The 24,065-nt window shown below is 42.6% G+C and overlaps 2 protein-coding genes across 2 annotated transcripts in view; one reads left to right on the top strand and one right to left on the bottom strand.

The window, feature by feature from the left end:
* Positions 1–23,812, top strand: part of LOC134212078 (aquaporin AQPAe.a) — a 75,043-nt gene extending 51,231 nt beyond the window's left edge. Inside the window, exons 4-7 of the mRNA XM_062689591.1 lie at positions 22,585–22,728; positions 22,797–23,087; positions 23,151–23,276; positions 23,552–23,812. Coding sequence (XP_062545575.1) covers positions 22,585–22,728; positions 22,797–23,087; positions 23,151–23,276; positions 23,552–23,587 — 597 coding nt within the window. The 3' untranslated portion in view covers positions 23,588–23,812. The remainder of the gene's footprint in view (positions 1–22,584; positions 22,729–22,796; positions 23,088–23,150; positions 23,277–23,551) is intronic.
* On the bottom strand, positions 18,488–20,642 carry LOC134216180 (galectin-6-like). The gene is made up of 2 exons (XM_062695137.1): positions 20,433–20,642; positions 18,488–20,342 (listed from the first exon to the last, which is right to left on the bottom strand). The coding sequence occupies exon 2, from the start codon at positions 20,188–20,190 to the stop codon at positions 18,964–18,966; it is 1,227 nt and encodes a 408-aa protein (XP_062551121.1). The 5' UTR covers positions 20,191–20,342; positions 20,433–20,642; the 3' UTR covers positions 18,488–18,963.
* Positions 23,813–24,065: the final 253 nt, after the last annotated feature.

The following is a 24,065-nucleotide window of genomic DNA, read 5'->3' as shown; positions in this document are numbered from 1 at the left end:
ATTCCTGCGGAAGTTCCTCCAGGAATTCCTGCGGAAGTTCCTCCAGGAATTCCTGCGGAAGTTCCTCCAGGAATTCCTGCGGAAGTTCCTCCAGGAATTCCTGCGGAAGTTCCTCCAGGAATTCCTGCGGAAGTTCCTCCAGGAATTCCTGCGGAAGTTCCTCCAGGAATTCCTGCGGAAGTTCCTCCAGGAATTCCTCCGGAAGTTCCTCCAGGAATTCCTCCGGAAGTTCCTCCAGGAATTCCTCCGGAAGTTCCTCCAGGAATTCCTCCGGAAGTTCCTCCAGGAATTCCTCCGGAAGTTCCTCCAGGAATTCCTCCGGAAGTTCCTCCAGGAATCCCTCCGGAAGTTCCTCCAGGAATTCCTCCGGAAGTTCCTCCAGGAATTCCTCCGGAAGTTCCTCCAGGAATTCCTCCGGAAGTTCCTCCAGGAATTCCTCCGGAAGTTCCTCCAGGAATTCCTCCGAAGTTCCTCCAGGAATTCCTCCGGAAGTTCCTCCAGGAATTCCTCCGGAAGTTCCTCCAGGAATTCCTCCGGAAGTTCCTCCAGGAATTCCTCCGGAAGTTCCTCCAGGAATTCCTCCGGAAGTTCCTCCAGGAATTCCTCCGGAAGTTCCTCCAGGAATTCCTCCGGAAGTTCCTCCAGGAATTCCTCCGGAAGTTCCTCCAGGAATTCCTCCGGAAGTTCCTCCAGGAATTCCTCCGGAAGTTCCTCCAGGAATTCCTCCGGAAGTTCCTCCAGGAATTCCTCCGGAAGTTCCTCCAGGAATTCCTCCGGAAGTTCCTCCAGGAATTCCTCCGGAAGTTCCTCCAGGAATTCCTCCGGAAGTTCCTCCAGGAATTCCTCCGGAAGTTCCTCCAGGAATTCCTCCGGAAGTTCCTCCAGGAATTCCTCCGGAAGTTCCTCCAGGAATTCCTCCGGAAGTTCCTCCAGGAATTCCTCCGGAAGTTCCTCCAGGAATTCCTCCGGAAGTTCCTCCAGGAATTCCTCCGGAAGTTCCTCCAGGAATTCCTCCGGAAGTTCCTCCAGGAATTCCTCCGGAAGTTCCTCCAGGAATTCCTCCGGAAGTTCCTCCAGGAACTCCTCCGGAAGTTCCTCCAGGAATTCCTCCGGAAGTTCCTCCAGGAATTCCTCGGAAGTTCCTCCAGAAATTCCTCCGGAAGTTCCTCCAGGAATTCCTCTCCGGAGGTTCCTCCAGGAATTGCTCTCCTGAAGTTCCTCCAGGAATTCCTCTCCAATAGTTCCTCCAGGAATACCTCTCCGGAAGTTCCTCCAGGAATTCCTCTCCGAAAGTTTCTCCAGGAATTCCTCCGGAAGTTCCTCCAGGAATTCCTCCGGAAGTTCCTCCAGGAATTCCTCCGGAAGTTCCTCCAGGAATTCCTCCGGAAGTTCCTCCAGGAATTCCTCCGGAAGTTCCTCCAGGAATTCCTCCGGAAGTTCCTCCAGGAATTCCCCCGAAGTTCCTCCAGGAATTCCTCCGGAAGTTCCTCCAGGAATTCCTCCGGAAGTTCCTCCAGGAATTCCTCCGGAAGTTCCTCCAGGAATTCCTCCGGAAGTTCCTCCAGGAATTCCTCCGGAAGTTCCTCCAGGAATTCCTCCGGAAGTTCCTCCAGGAATTCCTTCGGAAGTTCCTCCGGGAATTCCTCCGGAAGTTCCTCCGGGAATTTTTCTGGAAGTTCCTCCGGGAATTTCTCCGGAAGTTCCTCCGTCCTTCATCCAGTAATTCCTTCAAAAGCTCACCCAGGAATTCCTCCAGAAGTTCATCCAGAAATTCCTCTGGAAGTGGTGTGGCGCGGCAGCTACAGGTCTAGTCCAGTTTAGACCTACTGAACAAATTGAGCAAATTCCAACTTTCCAAGTTTCACGGATCCCAAAATATCAAACCCAATGAGTATTCCCATATACACTAGCTCCGTGTAGCGATGCTGGAGCTTGGACCGATGCAGCTGCCGCTGCCAGTCGCTTGTGCGGCTGTAGCGGTGGGAGTATTGGAATCGCCCGACGGCGAGCCGAGATGGCTGGAAAGTTCACCTCGTTGATTACAGAAACACGGTTCTTCTTCGAAATGGTACTGGTGGAAGCCTTCTTCTGGATTTCCAGGAACTTGGCTCGCTTTGGGCAGCCATTTGTGGTGGCCCGATGTTTATCGCCATAGTTGGCGCACTTGGGATCGGCCACCTCCATTTTGTGGCACTCGTCAGTCGGATGGGGTTCGCCACACTTGTTGCAGCGCGGCTTCATGCAGCAGTTCCTGGCGCCGTGCCCGAAATTGAAGCAGTTGGTACATTGCGTGACATCGCGGTGCACTGTCCGATATCGCTCCCAGTCAACGACAGTGTAATTTATAACGCCAATCAGCTTCAGGTCCTGGATCAGGTAAAGCTGGTAGCGATATCTCCTCGCCTTGTCGTGACGAGCGATCTTGTGCACGGCTACTGGCTTCAGTCCGCAACTTTCAAGCTCTGCTTGGAGCTCTTTCTCCTTCATGGACTCTCCTTCCGTGGAGTCCTCGCAGCCTTGAGCGGCTTCGTGCCGGGGTGGTCATGAGTGTAGTACTTATACTTGTGGACCTCGAGGAACTCCACGACGGATTGATGATTGTCCTTGTTTGCCGGCATCACTTTCACGCCCTCGCTGCAGAGCCGAAAAATACATTTCAGCCCCTTAGCGATCAGCTGGCGAATCTTTGGGCATAAATCCGGCGGATCGCCCTTCACAAATACGGGCGGGCACTTCTCCTTCTGCTCCGGTTGCACCTGCGGCAGCTGCGATTGCTGCTTCTTCCTCTTTTTTGGCGGTTGCTCTGCAAAAGCTGCTTGGAGGGCTTACCCGCGACTCCAAGAGAAGTGCGCTTAGGCACTTTTCCAGCGACCGAATCGGCCACCGAGTCTCCCATGACGGGTCCGGGAGAAAATAACGCCAACGCGACGAAGCGAAAACGTAAACAGCGAACGAACCACAAAAAACACTAGGAAAAAATGCGCGAGCAAAAAACACGTTCGTACGTGCTGCTGTCTCAAACTGGAATCGAACGGATCCCTTTGTTCTTTGTATCCCAGCGCCTTCTGGTGAAAATGTCATACGAAACATTGTTTCGTGTAACATGCTCGCAAGGTGGTAGTAGAGGAATTGAGCGATCGATTTTTAGAAAAATGTTCAAGCTGTTACGTCTGTTCGTCTGTGGTTTTAGCCTCCTGAACAAAATTGTAGAAGACGCCAGCTTTCTACATCTATCGGATTTCAAAATATTTGACCCAACGGGCATTCCCATATACACTAGCGCCACCAAGCGGACGAGTTCCGAAATAATATGATCTGCGACAGTATGGTTCTGCACTCCTGAACAAGATTGTAGAAGATGGCAGCTTTCCAAATCCTACAGATTCCGAAATATTTGACCCAACGGGCATTCCCATATACACTAGTGCCGCTAAGCGGAAGAGTTCCGAAATTATATTATCTTTGACAGTATGGTTTTACACTCCTGAACAAAATTGTAGAAGACGTCAGCTTTCTAAATCTTTCGTATTCAGAAATATTTGACCCAGCGATCTTTCTCATATACACTAGTCGCCAAGCGGACGAGTTCCGAAATAATATGATCTGCGGCAGTATGGTTTTACACTCCTGAACAAAATTGAAGAAGACCGCACTAGCGCCGCCAAACGGACGAATTCCGAAATAATATAATTTGCTACTGTATGGTTTTGGATTTCTGTAATCAATTGTAGACGACGTAAGCTTTCTACTTCTTTCGTATTCCGAAATATTTGACCCAGAGATCTTTGTCATATACACTAGCACCACCAAGCGGACGAGTTTCGAAATAATATGATCTGCGACAGTATGGTTCTACACTCCTGAACAAGATTGTAGAAAACGGCAGCTTTCCAAATCCTACAGATTCCGAAATATTTGACCCAACGGGCATTCCCATATACACTAGCGCCGCTAAGCGGACGAGTTCTGAAATAATATGATCTGCGACAGTATGGTTTTACACTCCTGAGAAAAAATGTAGAAGACGGTAGCTTTCTAAATCTTTCGTATTCCGAAATATTTGACCCAACGAGTATTTCCATATACACTAGCGCCGCCAAGCGGACGAGTTCAGAAATAATATGATCTGCGACAGTATGGTTTTGGCCTCCTGAACAAAATTGTAGAAGAAGACAGCTTTCTAAATCTTTCGTATTCCGAAATATTTGACCCAACAAGTATTCCTATATACACTAGCGCCGCCTAGCGGACGGGTTCCGAAATAATATGATCTGCGACATTATGGTTTTACACTTTTGAACAAGATTGTAGAAGACGGCAGCTTTCTAAATCTTGCAGATTTCGAAATATTTGACCCAGCGATCTTTCTCATATACACTAGCGCCGTCAAGCGGACGAGTTCCGAAATAATATAATCAGCGACAGTATGGTTTTGGCCTCCTGAACAAAATTGTAGAAGACGGCAACTTTCTAAATCTCACGGATTTCGAAATATCTTACTAATATTAGCATGAACATCAAGCTGGTGAGCACCAACCACGCAATTTGTATGAAAATCACGTCTTGCTCCGACGTTTGGAGGTCCACAGAGGTCATTTTTGGTCCGATCGGAGGTCTCAACATCTCAGACAAATCTTGATGGACGGGAAAATTTGTGAGTCCCTAAATTGTTCAAATCGGTTCACTAACGGCTGAGATATAGCGATTTGAAAATAGTGTCTTTCGAGGCATGGTCGTTCGTGTAAGTAAAACCTATCACGGTCGGAGGAGTGTTAAGGCAATTCGCATCCCGCTGGTTCCATTGAAGAAACAGCACACGTCAAGCGGATACGCTGCATGAAGACAGCTTTGGTTTCGCGCTCCACCCGGAGCACCCAACATTAGTTTTACAATCCACTGGAACATGACGCAACAGATGGACATAGAAAATGTTTATTTTCAAAGCATACGGTTCTTCTGAGAGCCATTGATAGACTTACTAAAGAGTTCTTAAAAATTCTAAAATACTCTAGAGATAAAATGTTATACGCGAATAGCAGATTTTCAAGATTTTTTCATAACCGTTACATAACAAGAACTGTGACATATAATGAAATAAATCACAAAAATTCCACTATTAGATGAAAAATCGATTGAGAGCTTTTCTTTTTGAGATATTTTTTCCTATATTGCTCATGAAAATTGTTAAAATAATGTTTGGGCTGTTATCGCCGATTTTTTTATACAAATTAGGTGACGCGAGAGATTTGGATATATTCACACTTAAAATAAATCGCAGATTTCTGAGAAATTTCACCGAAATCTCAACAACAGAACTGTTCGATAAAAATTCCACAGATTTTTTGTAGTTTTGACAGTTGAACAAAGGAAAATACCGCGGAAAATCGGTGAAATAATTACCGAACAAATCTGCTGTTGAGATTTCGGTGAATTGAAGATAAATTCACCGAAATCTGTGAAATGATTTAAGTGTGTTATACATCTTCAAAGGCACGGTCAAGTCAAGTCCTACGTCCACTTCGCGGTTATGTCACAGACATTACCCACTGTTCGTTTTTTTGTTGGGGCGTAGAACCACTGCGTCCATTGAGTTGAACTTTTGTGGTATCCAAATGGTGTTAGGCATAGTAGATGTTAAATAGACAAAATAATCCCCATACTTCATATCATACTCGGCTCTTGGGGATTGTACAATTCCTTATGGATCCTGTACACCTCCGGTGGTGCAAAGGGCCGACTTGAAAGATCTCTATCCTGAGCTGAGCGATGTCCAGCTATCGCTTTAACCTGTTGCCAGGTTAGATTTCGGTCGACTTCTTTTATTTCTTCATGGAGCACGGATACAAATTTCATCCATTTGCTTCAAAAATATACATGTTTATTTCCAAAATGGTAATATGTTTGAATCAAACATATTTATTTTTGAAACCAAATTAAATCCCTGTTTGTTTTATACATTCACTAGTGGGCAGCCCCTCGCTCGCTCTTGCAAAAGTAAACAAACATTCGAGTTCGGATCGGATCCGATCGGGCAGCAGAGGAGTAGAAGCAAGAGTAGAATCAGATTTTTTCTTGCTTCCAAATTAATGATAAGGATGTTTTTCAGGTACAGAAAGGTAAGTAAATGAAATATGAACGTTTGGAATTGTGAAATCTGGTAGTCAAATGCTACCAGAATATGGAAATTGGTAGAATTGATATCAAAATATTATGAGTGGTCGAACCAACAATAATATCTATGTTTGCTTCAAACATTTAGCTGGTTGAAACAACTTGAAACGCACATTTGATTCAAAAAAAGTTTTCGTTCGCTTCAAATGCAACAATATGTTTGATCCAGAGTCTATTATATATAGAGTTACGCAAAGAGTGAAGCCAAATCTACCTATTGAACTGTCAAACCGTCTACCTATCGAGCAAAGTAAACAAATGATTGTTGGTAAGGCGGAAGTATTGTTATCGCCTGATGATTATTATGGCGAATTAAAATTCATGAATTGAAATGTATTAGATTTGTTCTAGAAACAGCTTTAAAAAACTTCAATACACCCCCCAATAAAGTTGCAACAAGAAACTCACGTGTTTGCACTCTGTAGGTGACTTTGGTTATCGAATTAAAAAGCTTTAGAAGTGATCACTCCCGTGAAGTCACTTGAAGGGTTGAACAAAATGAAAGTTTTCAACATAATAACAAGAGCATCATTCAGAATAAGAGTAAGAAGATCCTCTTTGCGCAACTCTATATAATAGACTCTGGTTTGATCCAAACATATTTATTTTTGATGCCAGAACAAACTGAAGTTATCATTATTGATTTATTGGCATTTATCGGTGAGTACAACATCTAAAGCTCAAAGTAAGAGGAGCGCAACAATGAAGAACAGTATGGATAGGTGTCACAAGCGAGCGACGAGTATGAAGCGAACAGAAATTGAAATTTTAGTAGAGGGCCAGTTGTGAGAACAGCATTGTTGAAATCGCTGTTATTCTGCCTAACGTCCACCCAGGAACGGCAGGTAGTAGCATGGTGACTACTCTTGCAAGACAGGCTGTCTTGGTAGGTAGTCACCAATCTGAACGATACAATACTAAATGAGTCATGCAGTGATCAAAAAACTTTCCCAAACTGAAGTTATGTTTGGATTTACCTAGAATATGTTTGTTCTTAACGTAGTTTTTTCTGCGTGAGGCTTCGTTGCCATGAGCTTCTGGGTCTGCCTCTGCTGCGATGTCCCGCTGGGTTCCAGTCTAATGCTTGTTTACAGATTCGTATCCCACTGACGTTTCTGTATCCTAATGAGAATCATATGTGATGTTTGTAAACAAAACACATACTATCATTAGTTTTACACTGAGATGTTGGCTACACGCTAACCTGAACCTACCCAGAATTATGTCAAAGTGACCCAGATTCAGCAAAACCGTGGTTACTCTAATTTGGGTTCGGGTACCTTAACTCAAATCTGGGTAGCAGTACAAGCGAAAAAATCTGGGTAACCGGTACCCAGCTTTTTTCGCTCTAGAAAATTATTATTGTGTAAAAAAATGTTAAATAAAACAATTTCCCCAACGCAAAACATTTGTCGGCTGCACCGACAATGATAAATTCAACTATTCTTACCTGTTTCTTGCTGCATTCCGCTAAAAACCCCAACATTAATTCCAACATGCGACTTTGACGCTGGTCTTCGCCATGTTGATATATCCGAAAATGTTTAAGTCCTCGTTTACCCAGATTTCGGGTTCGGCTGACTCATATCCATTTTGTTGACATACCCAGATTTTGACAACTGCTAACATCGAAAAAATCCGGGTACAAATGACCCGGCCACTGGGTTGTTTCAGATTAGCGTGTACAACAATGGCGTCATGGCGTCATGTCATCGGGCTGCTTGCTCCTTAATCAAACGAAACTGTCTTCGATAGGCCAGGGTTGGCACGCTTCCAATCAGAACCAAAAAAAACTTCTCAGCATTCGCCGACTTCAATAGTTGCTCGTGATTATGCCCGTTAGCAACCACGCGAGTCGTGGGGTAATTACCCAGATGCGGACACGGAACAACTGTACCAATCCGGAAAGGTAAAAGCGATCTTCACGATACCCAAGTAACAATTAAGGTTGTATCAGAGTTTTATAGCGTTCTTCAAAACCTAATCTCAAAACCTTCCATGCAGTCCTCGCAGTTTCCACAACCTCCTGTAGATTTCTATAAAACCATGTTACAGCCAGTTGGCCCAGTTTTATTGCAATCATTAAAACCTAATATGCGTTCCAGTTCAGAACCAACGGTTTTATAATATACTTCAAGTCTCACATAAAACATGCAACATAAAACCTCCTCTAGACTTGGTGGTTTTGAGAACCACTATATAACCATGATACAACCACTTCATGACTATGATACAACAACAAATAAGCCGATAATGAAACAGTTGTCAACTCTCAGGTTGATTATTTGTTTATTGTTTGTACTCGAAAAAATATGCTTTTCTTCCTGCAATTCATGGATTACATGTCAAAAACAAAAAAAAAATATTATCAGCCAGTTCAATAAAAGTTCATATCTGGCTTTGAGTGTTCTATGCATGTTTGAAGGCATGCCAGGGATTTTTCATGGTGAAACCATGATAAATAATCAGTATTTTAACAATGCGCTTCGTTAATTTGTTATTATTTAGAATTTTTCAAGTTTAATTAATTGCCTTAGTTAATTACTTTGAAAATAATTTCAATGAATAACCACTTTGGTTGATCAAATAATCAAAGCATTGTTCCTAAAACTTATTAGGATGTCCAATTTTACCGTTTAAAAGGTGAAACAGAAATTTGCATGATATTTCGATTTTGAAATTCATTATTTTTTTCATATCGGCGACATTTTTTCGAATAAAACTTTGATTGCATAAAAAATGCCTCTATATAACCATCACTCCTGAACTGGCCCTATCTGGGCATTTCAAACACCTAGAGGTTTTATCTTGGCCTTTTTCAAGACCATGTTACGACTAGCAAGTTTTATCTTGATTAAACCTCAAGCTTGGTAGTTTTATATATAATGACAACATGACAATGTAGACAGATATAAAACAAATCATAAACAAACTTTTTCTGCCCTCGGCATCGAATGCTAGTACTTTTAAATATAAGTATTTCAATTAAAAAGCATATAGTGGCAATTGTTAAATGGTATATTTTGTACCATAAAAGTGTTTTACTCGTGTTAAATTGGTAAAGCATGTATGGATTAAATACATATCTTCATACCCCTCATGAGCAAATGCTGTTTGAACAGTTTTTTCAACGACTTAAATATATAAGGGAACTGCTCCTGGATTTCAACTCATGGTTCCGATGTTCATCGCATTGAAACCAGAGCAATGGAAAGGTATTTGATTTGTGATTTTTTCAGCAGGAGTTCGCATGTTGACAAAAAAAAAGCGAAGAAATTGGTGCCGTATTTTTTTACCTCCCGATAAGATGAATGTATTTTCAGTGAATGAGATGGAGATCTGAACAGTCCCCCTACATAATTCACGACAAAGAAAAAACTGCTAATGTTTTTTTTTCATTTTCGACTGAAAGCGAAATGAAAAAACTTCCGTGGGACAAACAATTTGTGCTGAAAATTTAGTTTCTATCCATAGTAGTAGTTTCAAGCTTCGTATTCCTATGCAGGTCTTCTTCAGGAGTAAAGGTTATATGTGGGTTTTATACAGGACTCTACGAAGCTTGGCAGCTTTTATAAGTCTTGAACAAAACCAACATATAACTTAACTGCTGGCTTTATGTCAGTTCCATTTTTTAGCTCTGAGGAGGAACACAGGAGCATTATAAAACCTAAAGAGCTGTGGTTTTATATTGGAATTCAAAACGTAGTTCTCAAGTACTCTTGCGGATCTAATTAAATGACAACTGAATAAAACCAAAATAAAACTTTAAGCGTTTTTACATGCCGTAATAAAACCTCTATAAAACTAGCATAAATCTTCAAAGCATTGAGATTGTTACTTGGGTAATGCCCTTCGACACCTAGTGTAAGCGATTCTTTTCTCCTCGATATTGGCTCCACCGCGCGTCAACGATGGTCAGTTCAATTTGCTGGAGGGGTCGCGCTGCTGTCTAATTGGCCACGTCACTTTATCTCTCGTTGCCACTTTTTGAGTATTAAAACTACCGTAAGTTTTGAAGTTTTCGATTAGACTAACCACATGTTTTTATTACACCTGTATTTATCTCCAAAACATGTACAAAACATCTTCTATGATCAAAAATCAGTATGTTTAACAAAAACCTTTTCACAACTTACATCGAACATGTTATGTTTTGTATTTCATCTTTCTAACCGTCATACAACAAGTATCTTAAACCTCCGCAAAAAAAGATGTTTTCGGTGTTACTTGGGGATTGCTCCTTGATTTTCCCAGGCTTGATGCTTTGCATTCAGATCGCCGGTAATGATGTACTGCCCTTGGCGTCGTAGCTTGACGATGTCTCTACGGAGGGCAGCCGATGTTCCATCGATCTCCTTGACTAGAGGTGGGCAGTATGCCACGATGAGGGTGATGATGCCGACGGAAGCAGTAAGCAAATAGCTTACACAACCTCACTTGATCAGTACAGTTGCTGATGAAGAATGTGTATAGCCACCAGACATTCTACATACTCACGCTCCTCTAATGTGGACGTGTAGAATACACATGTGGAAGTATTGGCTTGAGAAATGGAGTGCGAGTGATTTGACTATGCGTCCAATTTGGGAATCTCGAGCTCGTTCAGTAGCCTCTAGGTTGCGAAGGCCGACGGAGGTCCTTCGTAGCTTAGTTGGTTAAAGCACCAGTCTAGCATACTGTAGGGTCATGGGTTCGAGTCCCATCGAAGGGAAAGTGGTTACCTCCAATACATTTTCCAAATCAATATCTTCCACATAACGTACATATTCACATATGAGTTTTCATAACATTGTAAATTAACGTCCAAGTCGGGTGCCCAAGTAACCATGAAGCTATATATGCATGTAAAAAACACAGCACTAAAAGTTGACTTAAAGTGGAAAAGGGCAATTATAAGATCGAATAATTGGTTCATTACTTTGGCATGTTGAAATAAAGCACCAGTAATGCATCGCTGCATTCGTACTGCTGATTTAGAGTATCGTTGTCTGACAGTTGATAAATAAATGCATCAACACATCGTTAAAACAGATCTAATGCAATTAGCATTTAGCATGCCGATTTGTGATTGATATATGTGCAATATTGTAATGCTTGGTGTTACTTGGGTGGTTTAGTCCCCGGAAATAGGCAATTAACTTTGATTGAATTGAGTAACTTCTACCCCAACGGCTTCAATAAACTTGAGCTAGAGACTTGGAAGCAGACGGCAACTGATGTTGTTCCTCAGTGCGATAGCCATTCCCTGGAGTTTGGCCGATCGAGTCTCACCATACGGAAGTTCGGAATCAGGATTCAGGTGCGTTCCCGTGGTGATAGCCACGTCTATTTCCTTCTTCTCCAGGAAATCCTTCAGCTCGATGGTTTTTCTCTTGAGCGAGCAGGCGTTCCAGTTTAGCAAGCTTACCCTAGCAGCCATTTTCCATGGTGAAAATACTAAGAGTGAGGACCTAGCAGTATCGGGTTTTTGCAACCGCGCACCCGAGTGGCTAGCTGCGAGTATATCAGCATCAGTTACTCCGGGATGTAGAACGGAGCAGATTCTTCCGGTGGGACTCGTCGGTCAGATAAGGTTCGCCACACTTGTTGCAGCGCGGCTTCATGCGGCAGTTCCGGGTGCCATGCCCGAAGTTGATGAGCGGCGTGTCGTCACGGTGCACTGGCCGATATTGCTTCTAGATAACGACGGTGTAATTTAAAACGCCGACCAGCTTCCGGTCCTTCCAGGTGGTGGAGCCGTGCTCCATATGAACCAGGTAAAGCTAGCCGCGATATCCCCACGCCTTATCGCGACGAGCGATCTTGTGCACGGCCACTGGCTTCAGTCCGCAACATTCGAGCTCTGGTTGGAGCTCCTCCTCCATCATGGCGTGGAGTCCTCGCAGCAAAGCCTTGAGCGGCATCTTGCCCGAGGTGGTAATGAGTGTAGTACTCATACTTGTGGACCTCGAGAAACTCCACGACGGATTGATGGTATAGTCCTTATTAACCGGCTTTACTTTCACGCTCTCGCTGCAGAGCCGAAAAGTACATTTTGGTCTCTTGGCGATCAACTGACGAACTTTCGGTCGCAAATACCGCGGATCGCTATCAACACATGTTTCTTTTAATCAAAATAATTAAATTTTCGTGTGCTAATCTTAAAGTAAATCAAAACCCAAAAAATCGAATTGTTTTAGACCTTGCCGGGTTAAATAAAACAGCATCATTCAGTCCCAATTTTGTGTTCGTGCTGCCGTCAGGGCCAATGAAAAAAGCGTAATACTGAAAACTACTAAACATTTTCATTACATTTTCATCATCGTCTGTTGCTTATCGTCAATTAGTTATCAAGCCATAAACTTCTTTATATTTGTGAAACAAGTACAAACATTTAAAATAACAAATTTTCCGATTTTATTATTCTCCCTATTTCATCATTCCAAATTCACCAAGGGAGTGAAATGTTTGAAACAATATTTTAACAATTTTAAGCGCATTACATTGTTTCTTGATTTTTCAGAGGTGGTGTAAACTTTTGGACCGAAGTGTCATTCAAAAATGCTCAAATACAGCTGTTGCCTATATCTAGGCGTATTTTCGAACATGTGCATATATTCTGTATGGAATATCAAAAAATAATTGTTCTTGTTAAATAACTAAATTCATTTAATTTACATAATATTGCGCCCTACACATATTAAAATGTTATGTTTAGATATAATAGCTAGCTACCATGTAGCAAGTGTATCTGTTTATCTAATTGCTTTGTTTCACATTAAACTAGATTTTATAGCGTTTTGTTCGGTCGTATGATGCTCTGTTTATTTTTTTTTTCGTTTGTATAAGGTTAGATCATTTATAACACAACAGTACAACACCTGAAAGGCATCTTCCTGAGTTTCTTAGTAGGATTCAAAATTGTAAAATTGTAAAAAAGCATTAATTACCTGTTGTCGGGGGCAGCAGGGACTATGTCCAAGGGCTTGACGATCCCTCCCCAGGCCATCTGCGAGTTGTGGCGCCTGCCTAGGATGTGGTGGAGTTTGACAGTGGGCCCTGTTAAACCTCTATAAAAAGCTGCATGAATCCGCAAGTAGGCTCCGCCAAAGCGACCGTGTGCCGCTCGAAGCGCACAAGCCCAAGTCCTGGTGTTAGGTGGGACGCTAAACAGCCCTGACACGACGGCCCTCCGACAAGACAGGAGGTTTGCGCAGGCCCAATAAGCCGCCTTTAAAAACAACCATTACGAACGACTTTAAAACAACTATTAATACGTCTCGTTACAATCGGCAAAGAGCTAGGCGCAGAATAGAGGGTCACGATTGTAAGCTTGGAACATGGAACTGCAAGTCGCTAGGCTTCGCAGATTGCGACTGGATAATCTACGATGAATTACATCCCCGCAACTTTGATGTCGTAGCGCTGCAGGAAATCTGTTGGACAGGACAGAAAGTGTGGAAAAGCAGGCATCGAGCGGCTACCTTCTACCAAAGCTGTGGCACCACCAACGAGCAGGGAACCGGCTTCATAGTGCTGGGAAAGATGCGCCAACGCGTGATTGGGTGGCAGCCAATCAACGCAAGGATGTTCAAGCTGAGGATAAAAGGCCATTTCTTCAACTATAGCATCATCAACGTGCACTGCCCACACGAAGGGAGATCCGACGACGAGAAAGAAGCGTTCTATGCGCAGCTGGAGCAGACATACGATGGATGCCCACTGCGGGACGTCAACATCGTCATCGGTGACATGAACGCTCAGGTAGGAAGGGAGGAAATGTATAGACCGGTCATCGGACCGGATAGTCTGCATACCGTATCGAACGACAACGGCCAACGATGCATAAACTTTGCAACCTCCCGCAGAATGGTAGTCCGAAGCACTTTCTTCCCCCGCAAGAATATCCACAAGGCCACATGGAAATCACCTAATCAAGTAACGGAAAACCAAATCGACCACGTTCTAATCGACGGTAAATTCTTCTCCGACATCACGAACGTCCGCACTTACCGCAGTGCGAATATTGAATCCGACCACTACCTCGTTGCAGTATGCCTGCGCTCAAAACTCTCGACGGTGATCAACACGCGTCGGAGTCGTCCGCCGCGGCTAAACATTGGGCGGCTACAAGACGGTAGGCTAACCCAAGACTACGCGCAGCAGCTGGAAGTGGCACTCCCAACGGAAGAGCAGCTAGGCGCAGCATCTCTTGAAGATGCCTGGAGAGATATTCGATCCACCATTGGAAGCACCGCAACCGCTGCACTAGGCACGGTGGCTCCGGATCAAAGAAACGACTGGTATGACGGCGAATGTGAGCAGTTAGTTGAGGAGAAGAATGCAGCATGGGCGAGATTGCTGCAACACCGCACGAGGGCGAACGAGGCACGATACAAACGGGCGCGGAACAGACAAAACTCGATTTTCCGGAGGAAAAAGCGCCAGCAGGAAGATCGAGACCGTGAAGAGACGGAGGAACTGTACCGCGCTAATAACGCACGAAAATTCTATGAGAAGTTGAACCGTTCACGTAAGGGCCACGTGCCACAGCCCGATATGTGTAAGGATATAAACGGGAACCTTCTTACAAACGAGCGTGAGGTGATCCAAAGGTGGCGGCAGCACTACGAAGAGCACCTGAATGGCGATATGGCAGACAACGGTGGCGGTATGGTAATGAACCTAGGAGCACGCGCGCAGGACATGCAACTTCCGGCTCCGAATCTCCAGGAAATCCAGGAGGAGATCGGCCGGCTGAAAACAACAAAGCCCCTGGAGTTGACCAACTACCAGGAGAGCTGTTTAAACACGGTGGTGAGGCACTGGCTAGAGCGCTGCACTGGGTGATTACCAAGGTTTGGGAGGATGAGGTTCTGCCGCAGGAGTGGATGGAAGGTGTCGTGTGTCCCATCTACAAAAAGGGCGATAAGCTGGATTGTAGCAACTACCGCGCAATCACATTGCTGAACGCCGCCTACAAGGTACTCTCCCAAATTTTATGCCGCCGACTAACACCAATTGCAAGAGAGTTCGTGGGGCAGTACCAGGCGGGATTTATGGGTGAACACTCTACTACAGACCAGGTGTTCGCCATACGTCAGGTATTGCAGAAATGCCGTGAATACAACGTGCCCACACATCATCTATTTATCGACTTCAAAGCCGCATATGATACAATCGATCGGGACCAGCTATGGCAGCTAATGCACGAAAACGGATTTCCGGATAAACTGATACGGTTGATCAAGGCGACGATGGATCGGGTGATGTTCGAGTTTCGAGTTTCAGGGGCATTCTCGAGTCCCTTCGAAACGCGTAGAGGGTTACGGCAAGGTGATGGTCTTTCGTGTCTGCTATTCAACATCGCTTTGGAGGGAGTAATACGAAGGGCAGGGATTGACACGAGTGGTACGATTTTCACGAAGTCCGCCCAGTTATTTGGTTTCGCCGACAACATTGATATCATGACACGTAACTTTGAGAGGATGGAGGAAGCCTACATCAGACTGAAAAGCGAAGCTAAACGGATTGGACTAGTCATCAATACGTCGAGGACGAAGTACATGATAGGAAGAGGCTCAAGAGAGGTCAATGTAAGCCACCCACCACGAGTTTCTATCGGTGGTGACGAAATCGAGATGGTTGAAGAATTCGTGTACTTGGGCTCACTGGTGACCGCCGATAACGATACCAGCAGAGAAATTCGGAGGCGCATAGTGGCTGGAAATCGTACGTACTTTCGACTCCGCAAGACGCTCCGATCGAATAGAGTTCGCCGCCGTACCAAACTGACTATCTACAAAACGCTTATAAGACCGGTAGTTCTCTACGGGCACGAGACCTGGACGATGCTCGTGGAGGACCAACGCGCACTGGGAGTTTTTGAAAGGAAAGTGTTGCGTACCATCTATGGTGGGGTGCAGATGGCGGACGGTACGCGGAGGAGGCGAATGAACCACGAGTTGCATCAGCTGTTGGGAGAACCATCCATCGTTCACACCGCGAAAATCGGAAGACTGCCGTGGGCCGGGCACGTAGCCAGAATGTCGGACAGTAATCCGGTGAAAATGGTTCTCGACAACGATCCGACGGGAACAAGAAGGCGAGGTGCACAGCGGGCAAGGTGGATCGATCAGGTGGAGGACGATTTGCGGACCCTCCGCAGACTGCGTGGTTGGCGAAGTGCAGCCATGGACCGAGCTGAATGGAGAAGACTTTTATGTGCAGCACAGGCCACTCCGGCCTTAGTCTGATAATAAATAAAAATAAAATACCTGTTGCAAAACCAACTATTGCTGCAAATTATTTTATTTCCTATTTTTGCTATATATTTAGCGTGAAATCAGTAGTGATTCAGTTTCATTCCAAATTGTCAATTCTAGTTTGAATCTGGACCAAAATAGAACAAACTCGCTGGTTTCCCCAGCAGTGTTCCATCCATGTTTTTCAAATTTCCAATTAAATGAAATCATTATGTTGCTGCCAAGACATTTTTACATCGGCGCTCCGCTGTTTAAAATTTGTCACGCGATGCCCCCTACACACTTAATTCCCAAATTCCATCTCGGTAAAGATTTTTACCGATTCTATCCAGTAATAGTTAATTTAACAACTCGGTTTAGTTGAAACTTTCGATTCTGACAAGTAATTTTAACGAGAACTCGGTAAAAATAATAAGTTCTACTGGGCTTACGGTAATTTATGTACCGAGGTCTCAGTTTATGAAAGTCCTTCGTGACGCTTGGTGTGTCGCCATATTTCCTCTCTGAATTTTTCCTTGAAGCAAATGTGCTGCTATTAAAATGTTTGTGCTGTAGCCTAAATTTGTGGTGGAAAAATCGCGTTTAGTTCAACATTGCCGGTAAGTTTTAATGATAATATCAGTAGTTATAAAAAAACTGAATTCAAATTAACATTTTTGAATATTCGTTTTTTAGATGCCCCGCTTCCACTGCGCCTAACGATTCGTCGTTTTTTTTTTTTTCAAATCTTCAGATTAAATATGGCTACATGCAATGCTACAAGTACTGAAGCGTTTTCAGGAATCTGCGGATCGCCCTTACTTTTCTGATAGAACCACTTAAACCTGTGGTGACCAATAAAATGAAACTTCAAATGAAAAAAATCCGATTAAAAATCATGAAAAAATTAAAATCTGTTGTTTTTGTTACTATGAGCAAGAAAACCAAATGTTCTATTACAATTTAAATCGGTAGATGTAATTACAGAAGTCCGCACTATTTTTACAGATATACCAGTAATGCTTTACCGAGTGCTCAGTAGCTGTTTACAGATTAGCTCGGTATTTTTTGACATTTAGCCATCGTGGATACATAACCGAACACTCGGTAAACTGTTGAAGTCGTTTACCGAGGTGCCTGCCGAGAGCTCAGCTGTTGAGAATTCGGTAATTCAGCAACCGAGCCCGGTAATCTAAATTAAGTGTGTACATTGTTTCTTGATTTTTCAGAGGTGGTGTAAACTTTTAGACCGAAGTGTAAATCGAAAATGCTCAGTACAGCTGTTGCCTATATCTAGGTGCATTTTATTTTCGAACACTTCGAACATTAGCAATGAGCATTTCGCACAAATTCGTAGGTGGTACAAATCACTATCTCTTAGATGAAAGCATTGCACTCTGCAATAGTCGAGATCTGTCCTGGCCACGTCGTTAGGAGAAGGATGGGTAACACTTAGTATTAATTAGAACACGCGCATCCATTACCAGCTACAAAACCAACTATTGCTGCAAATTATTTTATTTCCCATTTTTGCAATTTATTTAGACATTGATTTTACACATTAATAAAGATAAAAAAAGACATTGATTTTAGATATTGTGCGGCCTAGTTCTGCCGAATGAGCTATCACGGGGTGTGCTGTCTAATCGCGCGTGCGACTCCGTTCGTTGTCCCACGAGGGAAGAGGCAAAGTCGTGGCTTGCTATTTGCTAGTTAGTGTTACCGTTATACGATATTTGCATATCTGTCATCAATGCACTCTAAAAGTGGATTGCCCAACTCCTAATATATCTCACCCTCACAGATATGATATATGGTTTGTTCGCAAATGTTTCTCAATATTCAAAAGCGCATCGTATTATCAAGATTTGGTAAAAAATCCTTTTGAAAATTAGAAGTTATTTTACTGATAGACCTCCCTCGGAGTACTCCGCATTCCGTTATTGCTATATTACTTGAAATTACACAAAGAAACAACATCGTCAATCATCCGATCTGAAGTACTATTTAAAATTACATTTCGGAAAGTTTTTCGCTATCAGCTGGCACTAAAAGTGTGTGACAAGGTTCTCAAGATAACAGAAAGACAAGAATTCTTTGTGCCGCAAGCTATATATTTGGACTGTTTCATATGGACTAGTTACATGCAATCAAAATTACATCATTCTTTGAACAATAGGTACAATAAATCACATAATAATACACACTAATTAGTAACAAGGCTCTCGCACCTTGAAATGCTTAATAAAGAACTCTAAGGTACTTATTCAAAAGGACGTATGTGATTTTGTAAACAAAGATTCAAACGTCGATTTGTCCGATCTGATGACACTCCCACGCAAACCAACACCACCAACAGGTAGCCGAAGCCTCTCCCTATCTGTCTATGGTGATGGTTTGCGTGGGAGGGCAATCAGATCGGACAAATCGACGTCTGAATCTTTGTTTACAAAATCACATACGTCCTTTTGAATAAGTACCCGAGAACTGTTATTGTTTCGGTTAAAGCTTTACGCGTATAATAGTGGTCATAGGGCGACGACGAATTCAAACCTTTCTTTCGTCTAAACTAATAGGCCGATTCTAATACTACATCGAAAACTTTTATATCACCTTGAATATAGACCGTCTCAACTAGTGAAGGATTTTCCCTAAATATGAATTCGGCAATTAATTTATCATTCAAATATACCTGATAGCTTACGTCGGTGCAAGCGATTTTCAAGTGAAACGTTTTTCCGGGCATGAAATCAGTCAAATTCTCTGAGCGTTCCTCACGATCCCATTTTCCGTTGAGCCAGGAGTTGCGGCAGATTACATGCTTTCCGCCCACATTTCCGAAACGTGGATTCAAATGAAAGAGAATGCTCGGATGGGGCCAAACAGAGTGATTACTTTGAAGATTCACATAGAAGGAGTGCGGAAGCAGCTTGACCCGGCCCCGTATGTGCATGTTCTTCCCATTCGTAAACGGTTCCACCAAACGACCGGTGTAAGGCATCAGTTTATAGTGAGAATCTAATATGTCCGGAAAGGTAAAGTGTTCCGTTGAGATTTGCTTTATTTCCTCCAGCACAATGTCGGGATAGCTTTCAACATGGACCTGCTCAACGTTCACATCTTTTACATCCCCTTTGACTTCAAGGGCGCATATTTTTCTGTAAGGCAGCCTATGTTTAAATGTATTGAAATGTCGACCATTAACACACATGAGAAACTCCTTATCGGTCACCAGGATTTGAACTTTAAACTTTTGACCACGGTGAAGATTGAACGACAAAGGAGATGCCACTTCTTCTTTCCCCCAAACTCCTTTTACACGACAATTTCGGACGATGTAGTTTTGTGGGAGTCGCGGATTAAAATGCAGAGCCAGATCCGAATTTTTCAGCATCAAATTGATGGAGAATCGCTCACAGGTCAGCAAAATAGTGCCACTAATGACAAAGCTTAGTCCGGGTGAGACTTCCGCAATATTTTCCAGGGTGTAGACGACCTCCGTTGATGAGCTTTTATCCAGACTAATTGACCCGGGTGAAATTGGAGATTCCTGGTAGGCAAAATCGCAACTATCCAGCGATTCGGAAGACATGTTTCCTGCTGTAATTCGATCCCGTTCGTTGTTGTCACCTTCGCAACTATATTGGGCAATGTAGTAACGAAATAATTGATCACGTCGTTTGCTTTGTAAATAATCTCTACATTCCACCAGGGAACCTCTAGAGCGAATGAATACGTCTGCAATTTCTAACAGGTCTTCACCAACACTGAACAGCAGATAAGCGAACACTGCCATTTACGCCATTTAGCACTTATGCACAACACATTCAAAGGGGAATAGAGGGGGCATCTTGCCTCGACCGTGCAGCTCTTCACAACACCGAGGATGCTTATTTACTGTGTGTCAGCGAGGAAGTAATTGCAGTCCATTTGATATAACGACAGTCACTGAGAATAGTTGTAATAAAAATACAATCACTGCATGCACAATACTTGCAACACATTTTAAAACCCAAATCGTGATTTGAATATACTTACAAGTTAATAAAGAACTTCTCGTATAATCATTAATTTTGGAAATGCTAGATGTTCAACTGTATATTACATATAAAAATTTATATTTGAACGACAAAAACTATTAAAAATTTCACCAAAAACTATAACGAAAAAGGCAGAAATTCCCAATTTTTCCAAGTTGAAATTTATTTTTGTTTGTTTTTATTATGACATCGCACACGGTAAAAAAACAGATTCAAAGCGACCAGCACGGACAGATAAATCAACCCAAACTTTGAGTTCAATATACGCACTATTGAGAATATCGCAGAAAAAATTTACCCAAATTTGGGTAGTTTTCCCATGATTGCTATCAAAACTAGAGCAAGATGCAAACACCTCACCGAGGTTGCTCAGCCCAATAACCCAAATTTAAGTAAATTCATTATTCTCTATTTTGGGTTGATCAAGGTCCGCTTTGGATAAATTAAACTCAGCTTTGGGTAAATTGTTTACATGGGATTAAAGGCAAACTACCTAGTGCCAGAAAAGTCATTTTACTCAAATTTGGGTTATTGGCCCAAACCATGGTTTTGAGTGCAAACAACCCACTTTTGGGTAGTTTTGGTTTTCAGTGAGGTACTCAGAGTGTATACTTCAAACATAAGAATGCAGCCATTTCCTGAAGCCATAAAAAAATTGTTGGTCTAAAATTTTGTCGTAGGGTAACCGAAGGTAATGTTGGCCCTGGATGTTACATTAGCTCATCACGCAAATTAATCAGTATTTTTCAGCGATAAAACGTCGATTACGTCTTAAACCAAGATTTTTGTTTCATAACAAAAATATACTTCATTTCCTATACCACACCGTGTGAAATTTAAATGATTCTACTTTTTCTCTCGATGACAGCTGGCGGTCTTCTGCTCCCTTTACTTGCGTGAAAAATCACTTTGACCTTGACTTTGACTCGATTTTAGCACCCATGTTTCGCCAGGACTTTTAGGATCTGTCTCATTTTGGAGAATTAAAATTAAAAGTGACAGTTCGAAAATTAGCAAATAACCCGGTTATAAGAATGGTTCGTGCTACCCAGCAATTCCAATAAGACATCGATGCAAAATGATTCGATATCTGTCAAAAGTAATCTTGCTCTGCGAGCAGGGTTATTCGATTATTATTGAAATGTCACTTTTAAGTTTAATTTCAGTTTAATTATCCAAATTAGACAGACCTTAAAAGCTACATTACACCTCGGGAAAAATTTCAGGCCGATTTTGGTCCCCGTGCATTTTAAATGGGGTCGGAATTTTGATTTTCCGTGTCCGAATCCCGGACGACGAGGCGAACGCATGGAGAAAACAGAACTGTGCAATAAAAATCCTATTCCACTAGATGCATATTAGAAATTTAGACACAGTACTCGTCGATAGAAAAACCCTTCCGCACGCATATGAGCATATGGCATATGAGCAAATCAAACCACCTTCCTTTAGCCAGTGGCGATATATCAGCTTCCACACTGATGCTCTTCCCTCCCCCTTCACGGGAGTTTGGCAGAAGGAAGGTCGTGAGATATATGTAACACTGGTCATATCTGACAAACGATTTGATCATTATTATGCTATTGATTGTATTTCATCAGACTCCTGTATGAAGGGCCAAAAATGGGTGGGGTGGTTCCATAAGCAAAGACGCTTATGCGAATCCACGGGATGCATAGAGAATCTCCTTCCAGAAGAAAGTTCGTACATGCAATATTATAATCTAGCCTTCGTTTCCCAGATTAACCCAATAGATGGGGAGAAGAGCCCGCCCTTTAGCCACGAGATGTTAACAATAGGAAGTTGGCGATTTCACTCTTCCTATCCAAATCGCTTCAATCGGGTGCCCTGATGGTTCTTTTATATATAATCATATGCGTTTAATATAATTTATCAATATATACAATGGAAAATTTTTGTTTCCATCTATGGGTATAAAATAACCAATAAATAGATGTAGACATGTTTCTCCCACAAAAGCACTGCCGGACAGTGGGAGATAGATTGGAAACACACACACAGAATTGTATTGATCGTTACACTTCTCGCATTCCCGAATTCTTCCCACTAAACGTGACATTATTATGGACCATTGTTAAATCTTAATGAACCAACATTATACTAATAATCGTATATTCTACGTATTTCAGTCAATCGGGCACATTAGTGGAGGACACATCAACCCAGCAGTAACCGCTGGTCTACTCGTCGCTGGAAAGATCAGCGTTGTTCGGGCAGTTTTATACGTTGTGGCACAATGTGCAGGAGCGGTGGCTGGAACGGCTTCGCTTAAGGTTAGTAAATGGACTACCTACTTGATATTCATTTGAAACTGACTTAACGTTTCTCAAACTCGTTCCAGTCGCTTTTACCAGAAGCATACCAAAATGGGCTTGGAAACACCGGGCTGAAGGAAAGCGTGCAAGAAATGCAAGGATTGGGCATTGAGTTCTTCTTAGGTTTCATTCTGGTGCTGTGTGTCTTCGGTGTTTGTGACGAGAACAAACCGGACTCACGATTTGTGGCACCATTGGCCATCGGTATGACTGTTACTTTGGGTCACCTTGGAGTTGTTGAATATACCGGTTCCAGCATGAATCCTGCCCGCTCGTTTGGAACCGCGTTCATTGGTGACAACTGGGCTAACCATTGGGTACGCGCTACTACGTAATTAAATGCTCGATACAATGATCAACAATGCATATTTAATTCACAGATCTACTGGGCAGGTCCAATTCTGGGTGGTGTAGGCGCATCTCTTCTGTATTGTCAAGTGTTCAAAGCAGCTCAGATTGAAGAATCTCCCACGGAACGTTACCGTGTAGTAGCAGACGAGAAAGAGGTAGAATATGCACCTTGATCATGCCATAAGATTTGTAAAGTTTATTTCGTTTATTTGAATGATACATAGGCTTACAATACACATCTAAAACTGAAATACATTGACGAAGATGCATAGAGCAGGTATTCTGAAATGCCTCATACATTTGCAGATTATAGTTCAGAGCACTGTTCAATGTTATTTGCTAACAAAATTTGCTAACCATTATAACTACGCTGTTCCTCCCAAGTAACTTGAGCAATTTTCACTTATCGAACCTAATATCTTTTTTTCAGCTGAAACGTTTGGATGGAAAACGCGATATGGCCTGAATTAATCAGCACTCTCGTTGCAACGATGAAATAATATTCATTAATCGAATATTTACGGAGAGCCTAGCATTTAAGTATATTTTATAATTGGATTTTATCTATGTTTTAAAAATCTACATAAACAGGATTTAGTAGTTAAGTGAGTCGCATATAAAATAATGATAAGCAAAAACATAATGTGCCACGAATAAATTATAATAAATATAAATAAAAGAAAGAAATTAAGTACAGTGTTTTTATGTGCAATTTCGATGAAAACAATCCAATTTATACCATACGGAGAAGGTATAAAACACTGAAATACGGTTCACATTTTGATAAAAATACTTCAGGCTTTTGGCCAAAAAGCTATGCATACCTATTTCAGAGGACCCCCTTAGCCGAGCGGTAAGATGCGCGGCTACAAAGCAAGACCACGTTGAGGGTGGCTGGGTTCGATTCCCGAAGCCGTTCAGGGCAGTTTTCGGTTTGGAAATTG

Source organism: Armigeres subalbatus, chromosome 2 (genome assembly GCF_024139115.2).
Source record: "Armigeres subalbatus isolate Guangzhou_Male chromosome 2, GZ_Asu_2, whole genome shotgun sequence".
Lineage (NCBI taxonomy): Eukaryota > Metazoa > Arthropoda > Insecta > Diptera > Culicidae > Armigeres > Armigeres subalbatus.
Note: the sequence above shows the minus strand (reverse complement) of the source record. Positions and strands in the feature narration are given on the sequence as shown.